The 21,139-nt window shown below is 35.5% G+C and overlaps 1 protein-coding gene across 1 annotated transcript in view; it reads left to right on the top strand.

The window, feature by feature from the left end:
- The window catches only part of Chic2 (cysteine rich hydrophobic domain 2), a 34,773-nt gene extending 17,062 nt beyond the window's left edge, over positions 1 to 17,711 (top strand). Inside the window, exons 4-6 of the mRNA XM_070012468.1 lie at positions 12,518 to 12,574; positions 12,741 to 12,800; positions 17,359 to 17,711. Coding sequence (XP_069868569.1) covers positions 12,518 to 12,574; positions 12,741 to 12,800; positions 17,359 to 17,409 — 168 coding nt within the window. The 3' untranslated portion in view covers positions 17,410 to 17,711. The remainder of the gene's footprint in view (positions 1 to 12,517; positions 12,575 to 12,740; positions 12,801 to 17,358) is intronic.
- Positions 17,712 to 21,139: the final 3,428 nt, after the last annotated feature.

The raw sequence follows: 21,139 nt of genomic DNA on the forward strand, positions 1-21,139 counted from the left end.
CTCAGCTCTTCAGCTCAAGGCTAGCGCTCTTCCTCTTGAGCCACAGCGCCACTTTCCGGCTTTTTTCTTTTTTCTTATGTGGTGCCAAGGAATCGAACTCAGGGCCTCATGCATGCAAGGCAAGTGCTCTACCACTGAGCCACCTTCCCAGCCCTTGTTTTTCTTTTTTTAACTCATTGAGTTCTAGCCATGTTTTAATTCTTAATTAATACTCAGTTCCTTTTTTAGCGAAATAATGTTTTATTATATGGATATAGTATTGTTGCTTTTATGTACATTGATGAAGTTTATGTTTCTTCCTGTTTTGATATGAATAAATCAAACTAAATATCTTTGTTCAGGTCTTTTTTATGGACATATACTTCTCATGAGTAAAAATTCCTGAGTAGAAAGACTTGATTTATGCTGCTTTCTATATTTACTATTTTTAAAAAGTTGTTTTTTTAGCTCTTTTGATGGTTCTGGGACTTGAACTCTGGCCTGCATGCTATCCTACTACTCTAGGCTAGTACTCTAACAGTTGAGCCACAACTCCACTTCTAGCTTTTTTTTGTAGTTTAGTGGAGATAAGGTCTCCTGAGGAGCTTGGATTACAAGTGTGAGCCACTGGCCCGTGGCTATATTTAACTTTTTAAGTAACAAACTGCCAAAGGTGTGGTAGTATTTTACAATCTCACAAGCAGTGTATGAGATTTTATTCTGCCTATATCCTTGTCAATATTTCATGTGTCTTTAAAATTTCAGCCATTCTAGTAGGTGGGCAATGTTAGCAATAAGGTTTTAGTATTCATTTTTGTAATGAATAGTGATGTTGTATGTCTTCTTTGGTGATGATTAAAACAAATCTTTGATTTTGTAAGTATATAAATATGAGCCCAATATACCTACTACTATTTTTTCCAAAAGAAACGTTATAAATAAGCAAATTACATATGTTTACTGATGTATATAATGTTTCATTAGGCTTAATTATAGACCACTCACAGTAATTGATCTTTTGTGTGTAAAGTTTATAACATGATGTTATAAACATGATGTTGCTTATATTTGCCCTACTCTGACTGATAATGGATAAAATTTGTAGCATTGCACTGTTAAACTAAGTTGCATCTATTCTTTTAAATAGTAACATATCAATGTCATAGTTACAACTTTACTTTCACTGGCAGATTTATATATGCCACCTCGATGTTCTTATCCTCATCTTCCAGACAATTAATTCTTTCTCTGCCTTCTTCAACCATTTTATAAGTGGTTCTGCTTTAACACAAATCCCTTTGACAAGTTCTTCTGAGGGATACTTTTTTTTTTTGGTCCGATCATGGGGCCTGAACTCTGGGCCTGGGCACTGTCCCTCAGCTCTTCAGTTCAAGGCTAGCGCTCTACCACTTGAGCCACAGCGCCACTTCTGGCTTTTTTCTTTTTGCTTATATGGTGCTGAGGAATCGAACCCAGGGCCTCGTGCATGCAAGGCAAACGCTCTACCACTGAGCCACCTTCCCAGCCCATTGAGGGATACTTTTTAAAAGAGGCTTTTTCTGATCAGCCGATAATGACCTTTTCTTATATAAGGTCTATATCATACAACTTCAGGTAATGTGGAATCCTGGAAATGATGTGAACTTGAAGAAGATACTAAGTTTTTTTGGTGTTTTGGAATCATAGTAAATGGCACCTACTGTATTTCCTAATCTCTTACTTAGTCTACTTATTCAAAAGACCTTCAGTCATAAAAAGAGGACCCATGGTTTTTATATCTAGTCTTCCTACCTCAGCAAGGATTTTTTTTTTTGTGTTTTTTTTTTTCCTTTTTTTTTTTTTTTTCTTTCCCAGGGCTGAGGACTGAACCCAGGGCCTTGCGCGTGCCGGGCAAGTGCCCTTCCGCTGGGCTAAACCCCCAGCCCCAAGCAAGGATTTTTTTTTAATCTCAGATGAAATTCCTTCTTTCTTTTTCTTAACAAAACAGTATATTGCCATTTTCTAATGTAGTTCTTTTCAAATCATCACAGTGTGTCAGAATGTTTACATGGACACTGATGTCATTCATCCTCACTTCTGAGCATCCTCAGTTGTATTTTCCTCTAGTTGTTTAGTCCTCTAGTTTTATCTTCCTCTTCTTCGGCATGAGAAAGATTGGTTTCATTTGATGATGGGGGGTGGGGTGGGGGTATCACTGTTGGATATGGAGTCATTTTTCCTTGTCTTTTCTTTGCCTTTCTAATTTTCATTTTCTCTTTATTGTGCCTCTGCCTCTATTCTCACATGGGTTTTTGAGAATGAACATGCAAGTTCATACGTCAGTAGCCTCAGGCTTTCAAAGAGTTACCCATTGTTTCCTTATTTGGAGGTTTCTCATACTTAGGACAGCAAGTCATTTTTTATATCAATTTGGGATTTGAGCTCAGGGCCTTGTGCTTGCTGGGCAGGCACTCTACCACTTGAGCCATGTTCCTAGACATAAAAACAATTTTTAATTGAATCTGTGCAATATGTCTGTATTTTTTGGGGGGAGGGGTCCAGTCGTGGGGCTTGAACTCTAGGCCTGGGCGCTGTCCCCCAGCTCTTCCCGCTCAAGGCTAGTACTCAACCACTTGAGCCACAGCGCCACTTCCCGCTTGTTTTTTTTTTTTTTTTTCTGCTTATGTGGTGCTGAGGAATTGAACCCAGGGCCTCGCATGCAAGGCAAGCGCTCTACCACTGAGCTACCTTCCAAGCCCCCTGTACAATATGTCTTATAGGCTTATTTACTTCCTGAGATCCATTGACAGTGTAGCAGTCAATCTTATCATCAAACTGGGTATGTGCTCCCAGCTTACAACCAAAATATTTGGTAGGATATACTGATTAAGCTACTTTGCAGTATTTACAATCTTGACTATTAATGTCTTGATTACCTGTTCTTTGTTCTTGACCTTGGCAATTAGAGGAGGTAGTTTTAGCAACAACACTGATCTGACATACTACAGTTGATATGGACAGACGTTTTGGTTTATTAGTGGCTTTCTCAATAAGATACAAAGATCCTCTACTCAATTATTGCTGAGGAGAAGGGATTACATAAGTGATAAGTGTTTTTGGTCTCTGACATGAAATGTTTATCATTGAGTATGTAAGCATCTTGTTTTCATGTTATAGTTTTCTAATACAAGTACCAGTGAGTATGCACTTACTTTCATAAAATCAATGCCATTGGCCAAGAACTGGGAGGAAGAGGTGCTGGAAACTCAAGTGCAGACCAGGTAGAGAAAAAAAATTATTAAAGTTCATAAGGTACAGAACCTCTACAATTAACATAAATACTAATGATCAACCTCCCAAAATCTTTTTCCTAAGTTCAGAAACAAGCCAAAGGTATGTCTTACTGATCTATAATTAGTGTTTATCTGGAAATTGTAACTAGTACAAAAAGGCAACCAAAAGCACCCAGGTTAGAAAGAAAAAAAACTTGTAACATTTAAATAACTGGAACAATTTTGGTTCATATGTCAGAAGGTAAAATATCTTTAATATCCTCAAATTAATTGCAATCCAAATATCCTGGTAGGACTTTTTTTTTTTTGGTCCGGTTGTGGGGCCTGAACTGTGGGCCTAGGCGCTGTCCCTCAGCTCTTCAGCTCAAGGCTAGTGCTCTACCACTTGAGCCACAGTGCCACTTCCGGCTTTTTTTCTTTTTGCTTATGTGGTGCTGGGGAATCGAACCCAGGGCCTCAGGCATGCAAGGCAAGCGCTCTACCACTGAGCCACCTTCCCAGCCCTGTGTTTTTTTTTTAAGGTTTGGACAACAGCACCACTTCTGACTTTTTCTGCTTATGTGGTGCTGAGGAATCGAACCCAGGGCCTCATGCATGCAAGGCATGCCACTGAGCCACTTTCCCAGCCCCCTAGGTAGGACCTTTTTAAAGGGAAGAAAGGAATGGAGGGAGGGAGGAAGGGAAAAAAAGTAATACTCGTTCAGATGGTATGATCATCTATGAAGAAAAGTCAATAGAATCTACAAAATTTTCTGGAACAGGGTCAAAAAAGGAAAATAAAATGAAAAAATTTGAATTGGCTATTTAACACAAAAATGGTAACTATTTAATGATATATCTGACTAAAGATATACAAGACATGTACACTAGCCCCAAAATATTACTTAGAAAAACAGAAAGGTAATAGTTGAGCAGATAATGTCACTGAGCAATAAGAGGTGTCTGTATGGTTGGATGAATGAATTGAATTTGTTTTTTGCTCTAATTACATTTATTAGAAAGATGATTCTTTTTTTTCTACTGAATTGCATGCATACTTTTGTTAGAAGATACATCTATTCTTTTTTTTTTTGGGTCTGGTCATGGGCCTGAACTCTGGGCCTGGGCGCTGTCCCTCAGCTCTTCAGCTCAAGGCTAGCGCTCTACCACTTGAGCCACAGCGCCACTTCCGGCTTTTTTTCCTTTGTGCTTATGTGGTGCTGGGGAATTGAACCCAGGGCCTCATGCATGCAAGGCAAGCGCTCTACCACTGAGCCACCTTCCCAGCCCTAGAAGATACACCTAATATAAAGAAAGGATCTGTGTTTACTCTTCTGACTATCCAGAGATTTGTTTTATTGATCATTACAAAGAGCAGCTTTTGATTTCATTTGAATGCTTCTATTAACATATATACAATATGTGTTATATATTATATATAATAAATGTGTATATGTATGTATATATATGTGAGTGTATACATATATATAGTCTTTTTTTGTACCAGTCCTGGGACTTGAATTCAGGGCTTGGGTACTGTCCCTGAGCTTCTTTTGTTCAAGGCTAGTGCTCTTCCACTTGAACCAAAGTGCCACTTGGGGCTTTTTTTTTGTTGTTGTTATTGGAGATAACAGTCTCATGGACTTAGCTGCCTGGGCTGATTTGAATCACCAGGCTCAGATCTCAGCCTCCTGAATGGCTAAGATTACAGGCATGAGCCACCAGTGCCTGGCTTTCTCTCTCTCTCTCTCTCTCATTCATATATATAAATAAATATATATATATATATATATATATATATATATATATATATATATATATTTGGTAGTACTGGGGTTTAAACTCAGGGCCTTGAGCATGTTAGGCAGGCACTCTACTACTGAACCACATGTCTAGCCCTTTTTTTCTGGTCTGAGATCAGGACTTGAACTCAGTAACTGATGCTTTCATTCATCAGCTAGTACTCTACTACTTTACCAACTGAGCCATGCCTCCAACCCCTCTAGCCTTTTTTATGCTGAGTATTTTGAGATAGGGTCTTGCTTCCTGCCTAGACATGCACCTGGACTGCAATCCACCTCTTTTAGACTTTCTGTCATAGCTGGGGTGACAGACACACAGGTTCCAACATACCAGCTTTTTCTGTTAAGATAAAGTCTTGCATATTTTTCTGCCTGAACTGGCCTGAAACCTCGATCCTCCTGATCTCAACCTCTTAAATAACTAGGATCACAGGCATGTACCACCATATCTAACTATACTATGATTTGAGAAAAAGAAGAACTGTGTGTGTGTGTATCCATATATTTATATGTACATTATATAACTATTGTACATATTATATGTTACATATATGAGCTACATGTTACAGATTGTTTATCCATTCATCAATTAATATTTAGGCTGCTTGCACTTAAAAAAATCACCATTGCTCTGAAGATTGTGTACCTGTTGTTAGTTCTTTTGTTTATGTACCTAAGAGTGTGGGGATATATAATTCTGTTTTATTTTCCAAGGAATCAGTGTTTAGTTATTCTCCCTAGTGAATCAAGACCCTCCTTAGTACTTTATCCAATGGCCTATGTATTATTATGTTTTTGAGTATGGATGATACAAAAAAGTAGCATTGTACTGATCTTTATGGCTCTAGGCACTGTTACTGCTAATCTTTTTAGGTAGTAATTTGCCCAGTACTGGTAGTTTTTCTTACTTTCATGTATTACTCACAGGACTTTCTTCGTATCTGGATATGTACCAGTTCTGTGACTTCTAGCTACCCTGATCTCTACAGAGTTCTGTCTCTTAACTCAGGGAGCCTCTGGCTTTGTCTCATGGTTTTCTTATATAGTGGCTATGACCTAGAAGCTTTCTCAAGTTAATAAGCTTAGGAAACTTCAAAGGACTGCCTCGTTTGTTTCTTTTTGTTATCTGCTGTCCATTTTCTTGTATAGTAGATAAAGTGGACACAGGTGAAAAGTACATTTTAATCAGATGTCCATTTGATTATATCTACATCCTAGATTGTAGATTATATTGGTGGACATGTACTCTGTATCTTTCAGTTCTAGGATGTCTGTTTGACTTTTGTTGTTGTTATTGGTGTTTGAACTCAGGGCCTCATGCTCACTTAGCTTGCTTGCTTAGTTTGTGGTCTACATCTTGAGCCACACCTCATCTGCCTTTTGCTGGAGATTGGGGTCTCACTGACTTATACTGACTAAGAATCTTCATCCTCAGAATCCCAACCTCCTGAGTAGCTAGGATTAAAGGTGTAAGCCATCAGTGCCTGACTCATTTGATGGTTTTGTGGATTTTATTTTTTTCTGTTTATTTGAAATTTTCTGATTTTTTTTTGTTACTTCATCTTTATTTCCTGAATCATAGTTCTAGGCAAATTGAAGGTTGATAATCTGGTTATGACTTAGATAACTTATAATACATCATGGATGCATTATTTACTTCAAGATATCTTCAAGATTCTTTTCTACAAATTTATAGCTCTATGCTATGATGGAAAGAACAAGAGGTAGAAAGCCACTAATTGATTTTTGACTCCACTATTTTCTAGTATGGCTCTAAGCTTAATCTCTCCAAGCTTTACGTTTTTATTTGTAAAATGAAAGGAGTACAAGATGCTTAGTAGCTCGTTGTGCAGGTAATAAAAGCTAGACATTTAGAATGACCTCATGCCCAAAATGAGGATCCAGAAATGCTAGCTCCTTATTCTTTTTTCTTCAATTGTCTGTTCTGATCAATCAGCTAGTGTGTTTTTGTTATTTTTTTAATTGCTTTTAACCTGTCAGTTCTAAGCACTGATTTTTAAAATTTTTTGGCAATTATATAGCTTTAAAACATTCTTGACAATAATACTAATTTGTCTTATGAAGAGTTTTTTCTAATGTTCTGCTGTCATTTGAAACTGAATTTTAGTTCTTTTGTAACTATCTAACGGTATTACTTTTTGACCAACATAGGAAAGTGATATTCTAGTGATAATTCAGTGAATATTGTAGTATGTCTAGATTACTTGAAAGTTATTGTTCATATACAGATTTTAAAAGGACTATTTACATACTGGAAGGAAATTTTATTTTCTGATTGTATATTATTGTTGAGCCTGTTGGTGAAAATCCTGGTTCTTATATATTAAAATATTAATTTTCAGCACATCTCAGCATTATGAAATTTTACATTAATCTCAGAAGTAAGTCAAGTAATTTTCTGTTTTAAGTTTTTCCTAAGTTAAGTAATTTTTTACTTTATATAGTTTCCTTCTAATAACTTTATTATTACTGTTTTTTTGGTCAGTCGTGGGGTCTGAACTCTTCTTGGGCCTGGGTGCTGTCCCTCAGCTCTTCAGCTCAGGGCTAGCACTCTACCACTTGAGCCACAGCACCACATCCAGCTTTTTCTGCTTATGTGGGGCTGAGTAATTGAACCTAAAGCCTCATGCATGCAAGGCAGGCACTCTACCACTGAGCCACCTTCCCAGCCCCTTCCAATAACTTTAAAAAGATGTTTCATTTAACAATTTCAGTTTGCACTGATATAAATACATATACATTCTTATTTGAAAATACTTAAAACTAAGATTAACATTTAAAGCACTGTAGTTGAATCTTAATGCATTATAAATTTAAGAATGTAAAAATCAAGTATGTTTTTGTAACTTTAATTGTACAAAGGTTTCAATTCATACATGTTTTAAATAAGAATTTGAATATTTGAAATATTGCTTGGACCTTCTGTGATGTTTTGAACAAATTCAATTCAAATAAATTTTAATTGTAGTTTTAAGGAGCAAACTACTTAACGAAGTTTTAAAAAATTCAAATAATAATTAGTCATTGGTAATGAAGATGAAGTAATAGTGGTAACAAAGTAGAAGTATCTTCAAGATTATCTTAGTGGTTCCTCGCTATTCTGAAAGGTTTATGCATAATGGCACATAGCTTGTCTATAGGGAATAATAAAAAGTTAGGGTATTTAGGAAAAAATTATTAGAAAGTCCTAGTTTTCTATTTCAGTAATATAGTTTATCTGGGTATTTTACTGTTGTAAGCCAACATTAAATTCTCGGAAAGTTTTAAGGACATGTCATATCTAATATTAAATACTGAGTAATTATCTAATAAGCCATTTTATGTCTTCATTATTTTATTTAGATCTTTGTGTTTCTCTTGCAGTTTTCGTGTTTTCACTTATTTTCATAATTCTACCAAAAATTTCAGTAGGATCAAAGGCAATTAAAATAGAAGCGCAGAGATCTGTCTGTATGCACAAATCTATTTAATTTGTAGTTAAAATGATGTTTTTGAATCCCTGTGATTTTTTTACTGTAATGGGGCTGACATTTTATATTAGAACTAGTTTACCAATGAAGAAAATAAAACCACCAAAGTGCTGAAATGAAGGAATGTGTTGTTACTGTTTTATTTTTATAAAGAGGGAAAGGGCCATTCAAAATAGGCTCTCACATGAGGGATGCTTAGCACTGTCTTCTAAACCAGGTTGGTGATATGATATGCTCACAAAAGTTGATTTTTTTTTTTTTTTTACATGCTGTAAGTTGGTGGTCTTGGTTCTTTTATCTAAAGAACCCATGATAAAATTAGATTTCAAGTTGTTCATCTTAGGCAGAAGGATTTAGGACTCACTGGTAAAGAACCACTAACCTGTCCTCTCACCCCAGGGTATGTGCACTGAAAAGGATTAAGGCCCACTGTAGGGAAGCTTGTACTGAAGCCTGTACTGCCCTTTCCTCTGTTCTTTCAGCTAAATAGAGTTTTAGTTCCCATGACTATCAATCTGGTGCTTTCAGAAGTATTAAACTCTTCTAAGAAAATAAGATGACTTATTTTTAGAACCTGGCCCAGAAAGATATGTTTCAGTGATATTTCATGTTTATAGATCCTATACATACTGTTTTTTTCTGATGCATATTTATTTGCTTTAACTTATTTTTGAAAATGAAGAGAAAATGTAATTATTTGAAATTAAGTGACAGATTTTTATACTATCAGGTTGCTTCTCCAGATAATAATTATAGAATTTGAAGTGCTAAATCCTAACATTTCATTAGAAATAGCTATCTGACAACCTTGTGGACATAAACTCTTAACTTTTATATTTAGATGATTGCAATTATAATGTGCTTTCTTTTCATTGAAGTTTAAAAGCTTTGGAAATGCTTTTATAAATGTTGAAGTGTCATATTTTTCACTGTCTGCTAAATTGGTATTGTATTTATTCTTGAAAATATATTTTGATTTTGTTAACTTAAAATAATTGCTGAGTATTAAATGTTCTCAATAGTTAATGCTTTTTTCCCTCATTTAATTTGAGCCTTTGTTGTTACTAACAAATAATTTGTGGCATAGTTTCTTTTCCTTCCTTTTCTCTCTCTCTCTCTCTCTCTCTCTCTCTCTCTCTCTCTCTCTCTCTCTCTCTCTCTCTCCCTCCCTCCCTCTCTTTCCCTCTCTTTTCTTTCTTTCTCTTTCTTTCTTTCTTTCTTTATTCTTTCTTTCTTTCTTTCTTTCTTTCTTTTCTTTCTTTCTTTCTTTCTTTCTTTCTTTCTTTCTTTTCTTTTCTTTTCTTTCCTTTTTGAATCACTGCTAGAATCTATATACTTGTCACCTTAGTGTGCTAGAAATGTTCCACTCAAATCAAGGGTTCCTTTCTGGTTTTGTATGTTCTCACCTGCTCCTCACTGTAAATCATTGAGATGTCAAGTGCAATGATTAATTAAGCTGCACGTGCAAGTGCCTTTTTTTCACCTGTCAAGCAGGAAAGAAGTCTTACAGCAAGATTAGATGTCGCTAGTTCACAGCGTTTACTTCAGACTGTCAAGTGTGAAGAAATATTGTATATTTAGATGCCTATTCAGACTATGGCATAGCAGGGTTTGTTTGGTTTAGAATTCTTAAATATTATAAGATACAATTATTGTACTAAGCCCTATCATTAAACTCATAATTAGAGGCAAAGAATAAATTCAGAATTCCTGCATAAGTAATTTGGAATTTCAGGTTTCATACTTCGTAATTGTCATTTATTCAAATACTGGTAGTTGATTCATTTAAAGTAAATGTTTTTAAGTTCATTTGTGTACATATACATGTATCATGAGATCTAGTCTCACTATAGTATATCATGTATTTAAACTTCTGATGAACTGATGATGGTGGTAACTTTTTTTTTTCCCTAAGTAATAAATATTTTCAAGATGGATTAAGCTCTTTAGTCCTATTTTTTTTCCTTGTAGTTTTAATATAAAGTAGCAGACTTGGAAAGCCTGTTTTCCACTCTTTCATCACCCCTCATTCCCATTAAAACCCATCAGTAAAAGTAAAACCTCAAATTGTATAGTAATCTTAATCTATTATTAAAAGGTCCTCGAAAGGAAGATTACAAGGTAGATTCAGGTTTTGAATCGGTTTTGCCATTGGTTTAGCAGCGGGTGGGCAGGCAGATGCCTGCTCATAGTAGAACCTATTGCCATTTTTCACCATTGATAGAGTAGCCTTTCAGAGTCAATGAGCTCTGTCAATGTGAGCTTGTCAAGGCTACAACTTCATAGACCTGAGAGGCGGTTTGAGAGGTCAGCCCTTTTCAGGTTCGCTGTGATGCAAATGAACTTTAATGCTTAAACAACTATTGGAATTTTTATGTCTGCTCCTTGTTCTTTTTTCTTCACAAAGTCATTGACGAGACATTCAGTGCTTTTTAAATTGGAAGTTGCATTGTGCTAAAGACCTAGTACAGATTTACGGAGGGCTGAAAGCAGTTAGATCATGTTCTTTTCATGGTGCGATTAGAATCAAATCGATTTCCCTACAGCCTTCAGCATTCAGATGGCAATTTTAACAAAGCTTGGGGGCTAGACAAGGGACAAAACGACTGAACTGAATGTTAATTACACTCTGCAGCCTTATTTTCTTTTGATTTGGAGCTGACTGGCAACTAAATTAACAAAAAGTGTGACCATAACTGCTGCCCTATTTTCATTTAAAAGGAGGGCTGCCTCTAAAAGGCTATCTTTACAAAGAAACAAGTGAGGTCCGCTGATCATTGTTAACAAGGGCACTTTTTTTTTCTTTAAAATTCTTGCCAAAAAGACTGTTTGAAAAAAGTAATGTAATAAATTAGTCATTGGCATATTATTACCTAGAGAAGTAGTTGATTTTCTGATTTTTCTTCAGCTTGGAAAATAGAATGCACCTAGAGACAATTTGTTGGTAGTTATGAATTATAATTGGCACCTAAATGACTTTGGTGTGTTTTTCACATGTTGATCAAGCTAAAAGATAATATTGGAAATGGATTACAATAGGTGCTTTAAATAAGTATTAGTATTTTGTTAGCTCTTCAAAACCAGCTTGATCCTCATACTTTTTTCACCTAGCTCATCCTAGCTCATCCTTTACTTGAGTATTTGATTATTACTATTTATTTACAGTTGTGCCACATGAATAGCAGTCGATGCTTTTTTCCTCCTCTTAAGGAAGTTGCAGCTGCACCGAGTAGCAAGTCAATCCTTTCTGCACCAAGTCAATCCTTGCTGCATCACTGTCCCTTTTGCACCTGCAGTGGTGTTAGCTCATCTAACACCTGGCACCATGAATTATCTTCTTTATTTATTACCCCAAGCAACTGTTCCAAGCAGCATAGTCTATATTGCAACCGTCAAGTAAACTAAAGTTCACAATTGATTGTGAAATAATTAATTTTTTAAAAATTAAAATTTGACTCAGCTAGGAAAAAATAGAATAGCCAATAAACTGGCTTTTATATATGGACATTTTAAAGTATGGTGTTCAAATTAGTTTGATTTTTATAACTTAATGATGTTTCCTTTATCTTAACAATTACTTTGATTTTGGATGCTACCCTAAAGGTCATTTTCATTTTGTTAACTAATATTTAATTTGCGTTTGTTTACATATTGCTAAATACTTTTAAATTATTTAAATATTGCAAAGATATTTTCTGAAGAAGTGAGGGTTTATATATATAAATATAAATACAGATATAATTTGGTTAATGACATTATTTTTTGGCTTGGCTAGTTTTAAGTTAGAGACCAATAGGTTTGGAACAGTGTTCAAAAGATACATATGCTTAGAAACACTATTTTCTCTCAAGTTACTATTTAGTGCTGGAACATTGTCTCAGCCCACCCTATATTCAGACACTGTCTTATACTTCTTTTCTCACAAAAAGCAGCTGCAAAACAAAGTTTTTCTAAAACCAGTCATGAGTAAACTTTTTCCTCATTTGTCTTCCAGACACGAAGATCGATTGAGAAGTTATTAGAATGGGAAAACAATAGGTTATACCACAAGGTGAGTACCACAGGGAGCAGCTTCGTACTGTTGGGGTCTGAATTGCACAGTATGGAAACAGATGCTTTTGTTGAACTAAAAATATGAAAGGTGGACAAATGGGCTAGTCTGTGTGCTGCAATAAAATAGAGCTCATTTTTCTTCTTTTACTCTCCTACTTGTCTAGCTGTGCTTGCACTGGAGACTGAGCAAAAGGAAATGTGAAACGAATAACATGATGGAATATGTAAGTTAAAGGGCTGTTTCGTGAGTTTCTCTATTAAATGATCATTTATTTTGCTTCTGATCTTATTCTTTCCATGATTATTAATCAGCAAAGGTGTCAGGAGCTTAATCTCTTGAGTGCAAGGATTTTCTACGGTTCACAGATGCATGGGTTTTTCATGTGCAAGACTGATTTATAAAGTTATGAATGACTTGAAAACAAGGCTTCACTGTGTTCTGAAAAATAATAAATTAATTGCCAAGATAAAATAGCCTGAACATGTGTTGATGGAGTGTGAAATTTTAGATGCTGTATAAAGAATAACCACAACTTTGGTTACGCAGCAAGTCAGATATGGCTTTTTTATATAATGCTAATCAAGTTTCCAAGTATGGAAGAAAACCTTTCAGCCAAGCCATTGGAGCTTAAGAAACTTTTAGCTTTTATAGACTTTAACTGCCTATATACCTCAGTGGACTTTAGAGAATCTCTCAGTTATTAGAATCTTGCTTTGTGAAACTATCTTAAAATTAAGAAGAGAAACTGGCCATCTTGTTTATCCTTCAAAGATACTAGTTTTGCATACATATGCTGTGATTTTAAACTTTAATTTTGTGTGACTCCCTAGTATACTTAAATGACTGTTCTCCTTTTGAGAAGTTCAGAATACTATAGGAAATTATGAATTTTCATTAAGTCTCCCTTGATCGTAAGTGCTTTATTTTAAACATGGAAAGATTATTAGATTAAAAGAAAAGCGTTTAAGGAAGAGCTGATTGTTGAAAACTAAAAACACAGTGTTTGTGAAGTACTTGGTATAGCATTTCTGGCAACTTTTGTCTATTTTTTGCAACAATATAACCATCATAGATTTTGTGTGTGTATGTGTGTGTGTGTGTGTGTGTGTGTGTGTGTGTGTGTGTGTGTGTGCGCAACAAGATGTATTTAAAGAGTGTTGAAACAGTTGGAAATTATGATAAAATAATTTCCTTGTTAGTATTTTTCATTTCTTTAATTACCATACAGCCAAATCCCATTTTTTTCTTGAACATAAAAGATATTTAAAGTATCTCTTCCACTGCAAACTAGCTGTATTCAGTGAATTTAGTAATATAGGTTTTAGCTTTAGCCATTATATCAAACGTTAATTTATGATGATGAGAAAGAAAGATATTGATACCTCTTTATAACCTCAAAAAAACACATTTAAGTAATGTGTTTTAAGGTTGACCCATGAAGGTCCTACTCATGTATTTTTTTATGTATATATTTGGAAACCAGAGATAGGAAATTTAAACAGTTTTATGAAAAATAATGCAATACATTTAAACCCAACACAGTTTAAAACTGAAGTTTTAATTGTTTTTTGTGTTTTTAAATTCACCATAGAAAGGAAAACAAAGCTATTCCTGAGCTGAGGTTTAGCTCTGTGGTAGAATGCTTTCTTTATCATGTGCAAGGCCCTGGGGTTGGATCTCCCAACACTGAAAAAAATATTTCCAATGCTATGATTTCCAAGGAAGTCTTGCTATATGATTTTCTTTGATTCACAAAATATACTTAAAATTTTGTTAACTAAAAACTATTTAGTAATCTAAAACATTCTAAAGTATGTGTTTGTAAAATTACTTCCCTAAATTTACATGTTTTCCATGATTAAGCACCATTAAAGCCAATCTTCTTCCCATTATAATAGAAGAAATATAGAGGAGTAGTAAAACAGAAAGTATTAAAAAATTGTCTTAAAAATAAGGGATTTCCTAAGACATATATATTTCTATAGTTGACACAGGAAAAAAGCGTAGTTTTAAAAACTCCCTAAAAATGCTGGGCTCACGCCTGTAATCCTAGCTACTAAGGAGGCTGAGATCTGAGGATTGTGGTTGAAAGCCAGCCTGGGCAGGAACTTCTGTGAGATTCTTATCTCTAATTAACCACTAGAAAACTGAAAGTGGTACTGTGGCTCAAGTGGTAGAGCACTAGCCTTGAGCTGAAGAGCTCAGGGGCAGTCTCGGACCCAGAGTTCAAAACTCAACAACCCACAAAAACAAAAACAAACCAAAAAACGCTCCCTAAAAATAATTTTTCAGGGAGTCCTAAAAATGTCTCAATATCACACAGGATCACAGTAAGATAGTAACCTAATTATCCCATGTTGTTTCTTAACTTTTCTGTAACTTACAGATATGTTTCCTTGATTTATCTACACCTCATTGATTTTTGGACATTAGAGATAATCTGGAAAAATACCAGTTCAAAATTAACTTTTCTTTATTCAGATATGATAAAGAGGTGTACAATTTAGAAGAAACAAGACAGTGGCTAATTTCCGGGTGTGGTTTGTGTCCAATATAGTCTATAATTTGTATTATGTAGTTCACATTATAGAATGTGAAAAAGTTAAAATTACTGTTGGAGGACATACAAGAAATAAGGAAGAGTTGTCTTCAAAGTGAATTTTTTTTGGGTGGGGTAGGGGGTTCAATTGTGGACCTTGAACTCAGGGCTTGGGAACTGTCCCTGAGCTTTTTTGCTCAAGACTAGTGCTCTATCACTTTGAGCCACAGCGCTATGTCCTGTTTTTTGATGGTTAATTGGAGATAAGAGTCTTACAGATGTTTCTGCCCCAGCTGGCTTTAAACCATGATCCTCAGATCTTAGCCTCCTAAGTAGTTAGGACTATAGCTATGAACCAACCAGGTCCTGGCTTGAAAGTGGATTTTAAAGTAAATTAAATTTGCTTTAATACTTTTTTTTATTGTAAAGATACTGTACAGAGGAGTTACAGTTACATGAGTAAGGTAATGAGTACATTTCCTATCGAGCATTGGTACCCCCTGTTAATTAAATTTTAATGCATTAGAACCTTTTCACCTAGACTAGTCCCTTTATTATTATAGGTGAAAAGCCTGAGGAATGGAGATATAGCTCAAATGAAGAAGCTAGGTGGAGAATAGTTGCACAGGATGCTAGGACATGTGTTGTGAGTAAATAACAAGTCCAGAGAATGGCAAACATGGCCCTGCAGGCTTAGTTGTAGGCTAACTGGAGCAGGACCTGAAGGTTTTTGAGGCAGATATAGAAGGCAGAGCAAAAACTAGTAGAACTCAAGGGTAAAAATGAAGATTCTTGCCTCAGAGGCCTTAAGTTGCGTATGTTGTTCAGATGTGGAAATCATATCAAGACATAGTGTTTTAAAGAAAGAATTAGTTCACCAAATGTGGAAATTATTCAGGTCAAATATATATATATATATATATATATATATATATTTGATCAGTATATGTTTTATATAGAGTTGAAGCAAAAGAGTTAATTGCAATTTAAGACAGATCAAGTTGAATAAAAATTATCCCTGACCCCCTTGTGTATTTTAGTGTTACTGTGTTTTCTTGCTCATTTTCCTTCACTTAACTATTAAAAGTCTTTTGGGACAAATTACTTTTGCCAATCTAAGAAGAGAACAATTTAAAATTGAAAGCCAGTCATGGCAGTTCTTACCTGTAATCCCAGCACTAGGGAGATCCCTGAATTTGAAGCTAGCCTACGGTACACATATATACATATGCTTCTCCCCCCTGCCAGCCGTGTGTGTGTGTGTGTGTGTGTGTGTGTGTGTGTGTGTGTGTGTGTGTGTGTGTGTGTGTGTGTGTGTGTGTGTGTGTGTGTGTGTGTGTGTGTGTGTGTGTGTGTGTGTGTGTGTGTGTGTGTGTGTGTGTGTGTGTGTGTGTGTGTGTGTGTGTGTCTTCACATTCTTTATCTAGAGATCACAAATCCTGGTAGGTAAAATGGGAGCAACTTTAGAATTTAGAGACCTTGATAAAAGAGTGGGAACATGAGCTGGGCACCCATAGTCTTGTCTGTAATCCCAGCTACTTAGGAAGCTGAGATCTAGAGGTTAGTGGTTCAGAGCCAGCCTAGGCAGAAAAGTCTATCTCCAAAATAACTTGGAAAAAGCAGGGCTGAGATGTGGCTCAAGTATTAGAGAACCACCAAGCAAGCAAACTGAGCCATCATGAAACCTGAGTTCATATCCCAGTATCTACCGCCCCCCTCCACCCCAAAGATCTATGAAAAATAGTGTGGAAGCATGAAGATTATTGATCAGCTGCAGTCCTTTAGGACAGTAGAAATAAGGCAAGGCAAGACTTGGAGTTACGACTTTTGGTCGCATTCTGACTCCACAATCTATGATGTTACAACTAGAATCATTGTTTTTCTCATCTAAAACGGATGATAATTACTGGGATTAAATAAATCTGTGGACCATGAAAAACTTGACATGCAGGTAGCCTCCTGTTCTCATCCAGGCATGCATGTTTGTGCATGTGCTCCTCCACTGTCAAAGGAATTGTAAAGTTATAAAGTTTTCCTTATGAGGAAGTTTTTATATTTGGTAAAGATGCAGAAATAAACAACATTTTCAATGATGAGGTTCTGGGTTATCAGATAAGAAAACAAAGTTGTAGTTTTGAAAAGTAAATAGAATTTTTAAAAAAATTACAGGATATAGTATAACTAAAGTTTTAAGATAATTGTCTGTTCAAATCTTTGAAACCTTTTTCTTCTGCTTTTACAGGTCATCCTCATAGAATTTTTACCAAAGACACCGATTTTTCGACCAGATTAGCATTTACTTTATTTATAGAGACTTTCCAAGTATGTTGTCTTTCCAATGGTGCCTTGCTTGGTGCTCTCCTGGTGGTGACATAACATTGGTTCTACAGAATTGTGTGGTGTTTTTGTTTTGTTTCTGTTTTGTTTTTGTTTTTAAATAACCGCATGTTCTATGTGTGCATATTTGTCAAACTTTGCAAGTTATTTCATACAGATGTTTAATACTTAAGTTATTGTGCTCTTTTCTGTTATGTATTCTGATTTTCAAGGATTACTTTTTTGTATTCTCAAAAAAAAATACATTTGAACTTAGCATAAAAAGTGGCCAGCCTTTTTTATTTTATCACCAAGGTACACACAGCCCTGTATTTATAAATTCTTAACGTAGAAAAACATCTTTCTAAGTCTCTACTTGTCTATTCTACCGAGCACACTCTTTATATTAAATTTTTCTTCCCTTTAAAATAGTAATTATTTTTAAAATAGTAAGTTTTCTTTAATAGCCTTTTGAAACCTGACATGTCCTTTCTCTTATAGTTCCTAATGCTCTGTTTACAGCAGATATATCTGTTAACATTATGAAGACTTGTCAAAAGTTTTGAAAATATTTCTGTCTTCAAAGGTAGGAAGGCAGCATTAAATTATTTTTATTAAAATAGACAAATCAATGGCTGGTATGCATGTATGTAATGGTTGCTAGAGCTCAGGATCACAAAATATAATAGCATCATAATCTGTTTATATTTTTGATTGATCAGAATAATATTAATAATGGCCTTATATGGGTTATTTTTTATTGTCATTAAATCTTCTATACAAACATATGGACATACTTCTTTTAAAGTTTTCTAAGAAAAATATTTCTCTTAATCTGACAGTAACTGTAGGATGGACATAATGGTTCTGAAGAGTGTGGGAAAAAGTGAGTAAAAGTTATAGAATTAAAAGTAAGTTGGTATTTAGTACCTCATCAATATTTAGAACAGCTTATTACTAAGAAATGGAGCACTTAGTACTGTTTTTATCCACCCTATGGTTTCACCTTCAATCCAGTTATGTGTACGACTTTTTTATTGAAGATGTGACATGTAAGTTTGAGTCAGATGAGCTTATTGCTGTTAAACACACACACACATATATAACTATATCTTATTTCCTTTGGGTTGTACATATCTTCATGCATTTAGAACTTTATGAATGGCCTATCTGTACGTTTATGTTTTTATATGGCTAAAACAATACACGTTTTAATGTGTCAACAACTTGTTCCCTATGGCTGTGGTATCGAGCAATAATGTGAATAATTTTTGAAATTATATGAACTGTGCTTAATAATTTGTATTAAGAATTGGTACCACTATACCTTTTTTCCTTGTATTAAATCTTTTAAATACCAGTTTCATTAATTAATATACCTGTGTTTTTTTTTAAGTATTTCTTTGTGCTTCTCCTAAGTACTGTACTTTTCTCTATATATTTGAATAGCTAAGTGCCAGTATCTTATATCCTGTTTCTGTATTGGGCATTAGGAGCAATCTTAAAACTAGAATTTACAACAGTTTTTGTCTGAGAATTATTGGTTTCTGTTGCCTCACACACCCAAATACTTAACAAGTTGGATTTATATAACACTTTTTTGTGAAGTGTACAAAGTAAAAAGAACTCAAATACTTCTCACTTTTATTTAACTTCTGTTTAGATTGTGTCATACCACCTTAAAGTAGTGAAACTAAAAGTACTGCTTCCCCAAGCCCCAGTAATTCCTGTGGTTTCAATGTGAAAATTCTGTATATCCATAAAACGCTCAGTGAGCCTCAGGATCCAAAAAAGCATAAAAATGTAATGACTTTGTAGACTATGCAGCAGTTTACATCATAGAGAACTATAGTGACCAGCTATTTAACGTAATTTTTCTTCTATCCTAATTAGTCTTTTGTCACTTACGATTTTTATTTTTTGTGCAGTTGCATAAAAATTCTCTAGGAATGTGTATTCTTTTTTTTGGTTGGTCATGAGTCTTGAACTCTGGGTCTGGGCACTGTTTCTGAGCTCCTCAGCTCAAGGCTAGCGCTCTGCCACTTGAGCCACAGCACCACTTCTGGTTTTTTAGTGGTTTATTGGAGATAAGAGTCTCATGGAGTTTCCTACCCAGGCTGGCTTTAAACAGTGATTCTCAGATCTCAGCCTGCTGAGTAGCTAAGATTACAGGCGTGAGCCACCGGCACCCAGCTATAATAGAATATTTTGAAATCAAGCACTATAGTATGATGTTTTTATTATCATTTACAAAGCACTTCTGATTGTTACTTCATTCGAGTACATTGACATTCATTTGTGACATTAGTGATTAATGTATAGTTGGACTTAGAGTTGCCTGAGTTCAGATATACAAGTTTTATGTAATTTTTACATGTGATTCAGTTCTCACGGACTTGACTTCTTAGCCAAGTACCCATTAGCTACATGCCTTATTTCTGCTGTGACTTGCTGTTCATCAGTAGTACTAAATGAAAAATGTATTTAAAATTATTTGACTCTACTCTAGCATCTAGTCCTAGACTCCTTGTACTCTTTGGAAGTATTGTGGATCTCTGTGTGTGCATGCATGTAAGCAGGAAAGATGGGAAACTACTCTGCCATTTCTCCCTCCCTTCCTCCCTCCCTCCAATTCCTTCCTTCCTTCCTTATTTGTAGCATAGACTGGTCTTGAATTCAGTATATTTGGGTTGGAAGCATGGTTCAGTTGATAGAGTACCAGCCAATAAGTGAAAGTATTTGAATCCCAGGTTTGGACCAAAGAAAAAAGAAAGGAAGAAAGAATGAAGTATATTATCTCAGTCTCTCAAGTGCTGAGATTAGAAGCAGGTCCCACCATGTCTACCCTCTGACATTCTTAACTAGGTGTTTAGAAGACCAACTAAAGTGAGTCACAGTAAGTTGAATAGTTTGACACCTTCAGTTCTTCAAAGATGGTAATTGAATTTTTGTTGTTATACTGGTGCTGGGGTTTGAACTGGCCCTTGTGCTCTAGGCACTTTACCACTTTAGGCAGGTCTTCAGTCTGGCATTTTGCTAGTTAGTTGGGGATAGAATCCTGCATACTTTTTTTTTTTAAACCAGGGCTGGCTTTCAACTATGGTTTTCCAGGTCTCGACCTACACTTTAGAACTATAAGCTTGAACCACTAGTTCCCTGCTATTATTATTATTACTACTATTAGTATTATTTTGTCAGTTGTGGGGCCTGAACTCTGGTCTTGGGCACTGTCCTTCAGCTCTTCAGCTCAAGGTTAGCTCTCTACCACTTGAGCCACAGCACCACTTGTGGGTTTTTCTGCTTATGTGTTGCTGAGGAATGGAACCCAAGGCCTCATGCATGCAAGGCAACCACTGAGCACCGTCCTACCCCCTGCTATACCTATTTTACAAGAATGTATACAATGGTCCAGTTGCTGTTTTGCTTCTTGGTAGATCCTGTCTGTTCATACTTTATACACAGGAAGGAAGGATAGAAAAATGGACATGAGGCTGCTTCTCAGACCACTGTGTGTGTGTGTGTGTGTGTGTGTGTGTAGTGTGTGTGTATAGTGTGTCTGTGTCTGTCCTGGGACTTGAACTCAGGGCCTGGGTGCTCTCCCATGCTCTACTACATGAGCCACAGCTCCACTTTCAGCTTTTTAGTGATTAATTGGAGAGACTCATGGATTTTCCTGAACTGTCTGGCTTCAAATCACAATTCTCAGA

The sequence above is a fragment of the Dipodomys merriami genome, unplaced genomic scaffold (assembly GCF_024711535.1).
Source record: "Dipodomys merriami isolate MVZ:Mamm:240054 unplaced genomic scaffold, mDipMer1.0.p SCAF_9, whole genome shotgun sequence".
In the NCBI taxonomy this organism is placed as follows: Eukaryota; Metazoa; Chordata; class Mammalia; order Rodentia; family Heteromyidae; genus Dipodomys; species Dipodomys merriami.